The sequence below is a fragment of the Gymnodraco acuticeps genome, unplaced genomic scaffold, assembly GCF_902827175.1.
Source record: "Gymnodraco acuticeps unplaced genomic scaffold, fGymAcu1.1, whole genome shotgun sequence".
Taxonomy (NCBI): Eukaryota; Metazoa; Chordata; class Actinopteri; order Perciformes; family Bathydraconidae; genus Gymnodraco; species Gymnodraco acuticeps.
Window position 1 is genome coordinate 553380 of NW_022992244.1, and position 6918 is coordinate 560297.

The following is a 6918-nucleotide window of genomic DNA, read 5'->3' on the forward strand; positions in this document are numbered from 1 at the left end:
AACACTAAAAACAAACTGTCTCTGCAGCATCCGAGTTACGCTGTGACCACCAAGAAGTTCAGCTACCTCCTGGTGAAGACAGGGACCCTGATGCTGAAAGCTCGCAGTGACCTGAGAGGTTACATCCCCGGGCAGGTCATCAAGTTAGCCACCGAGATCCACAACAAGTCTGGGAAGGACACGGGCTATGTGCTGGCCAGTCTCATACAGGTAGATTACTGATTAAATGAATATGAATATGTTATTTTATGAATGAATGAATATTATATCCTCAGGTATTGAGTACAGAACTATGGAAGCTCTGGAGGCATGGAAGTGGTTATCCATAATCAGTGGCGAACCGTGTCTATCACAACTGGACCTTCTGTAGACACACACACCCCCCGCCGGATATTCTACCCAGAGACCCAGAACAAGATCTGATTGGTTGCTTTCTTTTCTAACACAAAACCATTGAAATGCGTAGTGCATGGTCCGAGAAGGACAAACAAATCAACGTAACACTGTAATACTACAGATCAACAACACAGATATGATTCTCATTTAATATACATTTTATTTATATAATCGATTTTTTGTTTGTGTTTGTTTTATCTGAGTGTTCCAGGGTATTTTCTGAATACCTTGAAGGCCCTGACGGTTCGCCACTGTCCATAATCCATATCAGTTTTCACTACTGTGTTTAAGGTTTTAAAAAAGGTGAAAGGGAAGTGGTCTGAAGACAATTGTGTGTTTGTTGTTGTAATACTAATTATGTCCACAAGGGGCTAAAGTGCATCACTAACCCATGTTCTAAATTAGATTAAAAGTAGGGCTGTCAAACGATTACAATTTTAATCAGATTAATCACAGTTTAAAAATTAATTAATCATGATTAATCACCATTCGAACTATTTTCCAAAATATGCCATTTATTTATGTATATTGTTGTGGGAATGGAAAGAAGGCGGATATATCCATTTAACATACAGTATCTATGTTTATTATAACATTTTCTGCGTGTCAAAATGAAAGACAACCCACACACCTATCAATTCATTACGTGTTGATTTCTATCAACGGGGGAGTACTTCAGGAAAGTCGACAGAGGAGGGGGGCGGCGGCTCGTGGAGTACTTCGTGACCACAGAGTGTGAACGTTGTGATCAGCTGTTTTAGCGCAGTTCTCCAGTGAAGGGGGGAGTCTCCCTCCGCAGCCGGTTGGCGTAGTTTTGGCACAATTCCGTTGTACAGACCGACGTTAACAGCAGCTTTGTCTGTGCACACGGAGACCGACTCTGTCGTCCGGTGATCTAACCGCCTTCTGGAAAAGCTTCACAAGTACGTCGGTACGCAAATGCGCTTTGTGACACAAGTGACGGTACGCATTTCAGATTACGCACATAACCTGCGTACCAGTTATGTGCACCCCTGTACTACAGCAAACGTATTCTCCGTCGGGACTTCCTGCAACAACTCCACGCCGTTATCAAAGATGTTCTATTGAGAAGACGATCACTACGTCACAAAAGTTTTCAAAACCGTGGCTACTGAAATCAATCTTACTAACTGCTGTCTGTGCAATTTACTCCGCGCGAGTTGGCAGACTTTATTTTGCTTACTTTAACATCATTTTTCATGGTGGGGCTAAGCCATTTCTTGGTATGGGTGTAGCCTACCCCAGCCATACCCTGGCGCTGCTACTGGTGGCACGTATGGGGTGGGCCATTCTGCACATGCGTTAAATGCGTTAAATATTTTAACGCAATTAATTCAAAAAATGTATTACCGCCGTTAACGCGATAATTTTGACAGCACTAATTAAAAGCATTGCATTTTTTTTCTTCCAGGTGAGTTTTACTCTCCCACTGCACTCTAAACAAGGTGCATATATTGTGTAACAAAAAATATGTTCACCTGGCATCCCAATAAAAAAATATAACCAACTTATAAATACAACATTTTACCCATTTTTATTTAAAGTCTCAAATGCCTCTCATGACTTCAGTTCTAACCAGGTGCACAGATGGCAGAATACATGAGGAAACAAGAGAAATTGATGTGTCTTCCTAGTATTTGCCCTATCCTTAATACCATTACGATCACAGCCAGTGTGCACCGCCCCCTGGAAATGTCTATTTCAGATATGTATTAGAAATCTCTGCTGGGACTCCGAAGCTTAAAAAATAACCCTTAATATAACTAATCCTTTCATAGGGGACCACATACAATGTCTCTATACCTCAAGATGAGAGTTATAGAAGTTTGAGTGAGGTCATTATCACATCTATTGTGTCTGTGTATGGCTTTTTTCCACACCAGAAAGTGACCTATAAGACCAAGCGGCCTGTGGTCGACCTGCGGACCATCGCAGAGGTGGAGGGAGCCGGAGTGAAAGCAGGAAAACACGCGGAGTGGAGAGAGCAGATCATCGTCCCTCCTCTTCCTCAGTCAGCACTGGCCGGCTGCAGCCTCATACACATCGACTACTTCATTCAGGTCAGTGTGTGTGTCTTTAAAATATAGAATGTGCTTTATTTTCACAGTACTGTTCTTAAGAGTGTCAATATTCCTGTTTCTAACGCCATCAAACATGTGATAATATAATTCAGATAATACCATATGAAACTATGCATACATTTAGCCACATGAGCTATCAAAGACTATTATTTGTTCCTTTATAATTTAACTTGAACAACTGTGTAGGGATTTTGATATTTACTTACTAATACTGAAATAATTGGGTTTACTAGAAAGGTGTTATTCACTATTTTCTTATTGTCCTAATATCCCATCAAAAACCCAACAATGCATGACTTAATCTCTCAAAACTCCCAACTTCCATAGCCTGAGGTTATTGTTTTCAAATGTCATTAAAAAGCTGTAAATATTGGTCTTGATGGGGACTACTTTCAGCAGCGGATCCATACTCATTTGAGGATGTAGTGAGTATTTACAGCTGGAGGACTGCATGTGGGGCTGAGTAACAATAAACAACAGTGTGTGTGTTCATGGTAATAAAGGAACATGTCACCCAGAGCAACAGTGTGGCTCACTGAAGTGTTTCTATTAGTGTAAGGTCAACAATGGAGCTCTATGGCTCAGAGGAAGAAGAAACTGTCTATCCCACTTTAGCTACAAACACACCTTGTGTTAGCAGAATCAATTCTCTGTTGGTTTTGGTGATCTCATGCGATTTATTGGCAATAAGAGGCATATAGAATATCACCAATCTTATCTGGTGGTATAGTTTATCTAATTGAGGCTTTTATAATTCCTGTTTTATACAGGTGTCGCTCAAATCTCCGGACGCAGTGGTCACGCTGCCTATCTACATCGGGAACATCGCTGTGAACTTGTCTCCATCGAGACCCATGCCCCCCACTCCGGACCACCGCATTGCTCCCAGCGCGGCGGGCGTGACCCCCAGCGCCCCACCGGTGGAGGAGCTAGAGGAGGGGATGTGTGCAGGGGGCGTGGGCAGTGAGGAGCTCCCCACCAAGAGTCACTCTCAGCAGGACCCCTCGGGGCAGCCGGTCACCATGTCCCCCAGCGCCTTCAGCCAAGCCCCCGGGGTAGCGCTGCCTCCCGGCCTCAGGCCCGACGCCTCCGCCCCTCTGTTCTGTGTGTCCACCGGGGCCACCATACCTTTCTTCACCGAGGGAAACGTGACTCCTATCCCCACCTCCTGCTCGCTCATCCTCCCTCCAGAGTACAGCAGCTGCGACTACCCTCATGGTGAGTTCTTCTAAAAGACTTTCACTCTGGCACACAGACAAACACATGCAAAGTGAAGCAGATGCAAAAAGGACCATCCCAGTTTCTCAAAATCCAAGGTGATGTCAAGCCAAAATGAAAGTGAATGTAGCATTTAGTACAGTTAGTATAGAATATGGCAGGAAATTCTGTGGAAAATGCTTAAGCGTTTCAAATAAACAAATAAAATAAATCCTATATGAAAAATGCAACAACTTAATAGGGTTATTATTGGAACAGAGACTAGGAGAATGTGCGCTGCTCTAACTTTATTAATGACTTCTTATTTGTGTTGCCCGTGTGTGTTACAGAGCCCCCACCCACCTATGAGGAAAGCTGTAGTAGCGCCAACTCCACTTTCAACAGTATACAGTAAAAGAAGGTGATGGAGCATCATGGCCACGCACCCCCCACACCTGTTTCCATTCGCCTCTCGAAAAATCGGGACAGAGACACGTCGGGTTAGAGAGGACGGACGATAACTCCACTCCTGAGAATATTTCTTTGTCCTCGAATAAGAAAAAAAAAAGGGATAAAATCTTATATGATATAAGTTTTAATTTCAATTCTTGTCTCATCAGGTAGTGTCAGTTAGAGCGGGTGAACATCACTGTGCCTACAAGAAGTATTTTGGATCATCATTTAGAATATTCAGTGATTGGACATGTTTCTTTTAGGGGCGGAGTCAAATCTGTTTTTGTTTTCTCAACTAACTTTCGCATCTGTGATGCCTTGAAAATGATCTCTGCCTACTGAAGGCTCGGGTTTGGCCTTTTTTTGTCTTGTTTTAACTGTGCACTTGTTATAGTGGTCCACCGCTGTCCGTTTGTAACTCAGTTGTCCTCATCTTCACCAGGGCAGAGCTGTCGTCATGCTGGACATTGAGAGGACATTTTCACCGTGTTTGTCTAGTTGGATTAGTTAAACCCCTGCTTAAATTATTCTGATGGTCTTTGTTTGAGGAAATATGAGACACCACTTTCCAAAATCGGTCTATGTTTTCTGTAGCAGCATGCACTACTGTCTGCTGCAGTGTCTTTTTTAATATTATGCCACTAGAATTTGCCAGTCATAGTTTGAATCCTACAGATAGGGGCGTTAATGTCTCAGCAAAACCTCTCTGTGTAACTTGAAACACAGTTAGTAATACATATGATTATTATTATTATATATTATAATCATTTTAAAAAATAGCTTTTAGATTAGTTCAAAGACATATATCATCTCTCAAACACCACCATGCGTTGAGTCATATAACTGAGAGGTTTTGCTTTGACTTCAGTTTTGTATTCTGAGGACAGTGTCTCTGCAGATGAGGCTCGTTTCTCCTGCAGCTGGACATGAGGCCACAGTGTTTGTCTGCCCTCTTGTGGTCATCTCTGGTATAGTTGCCATACTGAAACTTGAGCCAAACAATCAGCCATGCATAGAGAAAATCTCCACTAAGGTCCTTGCTCCTGTGATGCCACAACTGAAGTCAGTCGGCTGTGTACATCTACATCCTTTTCTTTGTGTGAAAGTGGAAAAATCGAGATTTGAGTTTTTTTTAGATGTGATGCAAGTGTAGCATCATCGTTTTCGTCTTGGTGTGAATGAGATTTTATGTTGTTTTTTCTCATGTTTGTTGCCTTAACTTTCTTTTTAGTGTTACTTGTGTGAGATGAAAATCCTCCAAAATGTCAGTTTGTGCAGATGTGCACAAAACAGCACTTTTTACAGATTTCCAAGTGCAAATCTACTGTATACATGTGTACAAAAATAACTTTTATGGCTACAGTCTGTTTTCAATTAAACTTACATTTTCAAATGTATTTGTGGTTTTACCACCTGTATCTGTTAGAGACACTTTTTATTTGCCTGTGTACAATGCAGGGTGATAATGTTATCACTTCACACATTTTAAAAACTTTAATTTAATTTTAATTACAGGTGTTTTGTTTTGCACATACAAAGAGTTTGATCCATAACAGGGGAACACAATTCATTTAATATCTGATTTTGCAGAACCTATACTTATTTATATGCATATAATAATTTGAAAATTATCATCCCCCTACTAAGCATCAGCACATTTTCAGTGTCACCTTCCTGTGGGAAACTAATACAACAGAAAATCACAAGCACAACTACTGTCCTGAATATCTGTGACTTTTAATGTGTACTTTACCAAGTCCATTCTGTGAATTATGAAAAAGAAATGAAAGTGCTAACGTTGGACCCTGACTGCGGATCATTTTAACATTGATTGTGTTTTTACATATCAGCACAAAAGACTGCTGTAACTGTTATAAAAGCAGGCTCTACATTAATGTAAATGCATGCCTTAAACCAACTGGACTCCCGCCACCTCTTACAGGAGCTTGTGCCGGACTTTCTTCTTCTTGTCTTTCGTGGAGGACCGCAGGATGTGCTTGAGAACTCTTCCTGTTTTGTCTCCATCAGTTCTCTTTATGTACACAAATGTAGCTTATAAAAAACAGCCAGCACGTCTGAGCTTAGACCTCTTGTTTTTAAAAATGACTGCAACTCCTCTCATCTCAAAGACAACAGCAGCAGCAACTCTCGCGCTGCCTTTATCGATCCTGATTCTGTTTAATTCTTCGCCACCAAAAGGTACTATAGCTTTATGATGCCCAACTTGTTCTGTGTTTGTTTTTTCTTTCCCCCCCTCACATATTGATGAGCGGTGTCTGGTTTTGTATTTTTCTACTTGTTAAACTGTTTACAGGTGTGTATGCAGATATTAATAGTAGCACCTCAATCAGTTAATGTAAAATGTCGACATGCAGTGCAGAATCAACGTTGTACTGTGAAGTATAACAATAAAAATATATGAAGTATTTGTAGTTTGTTTTGTGTGGACAAAGTGAGCTCTGTGGTTCTGTAATTGGGATTATTCCAAAACTAATTTAACAAACAAGGCAATAAAGCTTTATTAAATAAGAGCTGCTCTTTTGTATTAAAATATGCGTCCAACTGCACGAATCCTGTGACATGTTCTCTGTTGTCCTATAATCTGCATGTGTACCAAAAGGCAGTTACAATAGTGACCAAAATAAATATAATGATCCCTATTCCCTAACATCATGCATTTTCATTTTGTATTAAACAGACAGACCAGTTTTAGCTTTTATAGTACAAGTTACAATGAGAGTAGACGAAAGGCTACGAATGGCTTCGGCTA

General features: G+C 41.0%; 1 protein-coding gene across 1 annotated transcript in view; it reads left to right on the plus strand.

Annotated features, from left to right (window-relative positions):
- arrdc1b (arrestin domain containing 1b) overlaps positions 1 to 6576 on the plus strand; it is a 46672-nt gene extending 40096 nt beyond the window's left edge. The window contains exons 5-8 of the mRNA XM_034206335.1: positions 28 to 210; positions 2301 to 2477; positions 3269 to 3716; positions 4046 to 6576. Of these exons, the coding sequence (XP_034062226.1) occupies positions 28 to 210; positions 2301 to 2477; positions 3269 to 3716; positions 4046 to 4110 (873 nt within the window). The 3' untranslated portion in view covers positions 4111 to 6576. The remainder of the gene's footprint in view (positions 1 to 27; positions 211 to 2300; positions 2478 to 3268; positions 3717 to 4045) is intronic.
- Positions 6577 to 6918: the final 342 nt, after the last annotated feature.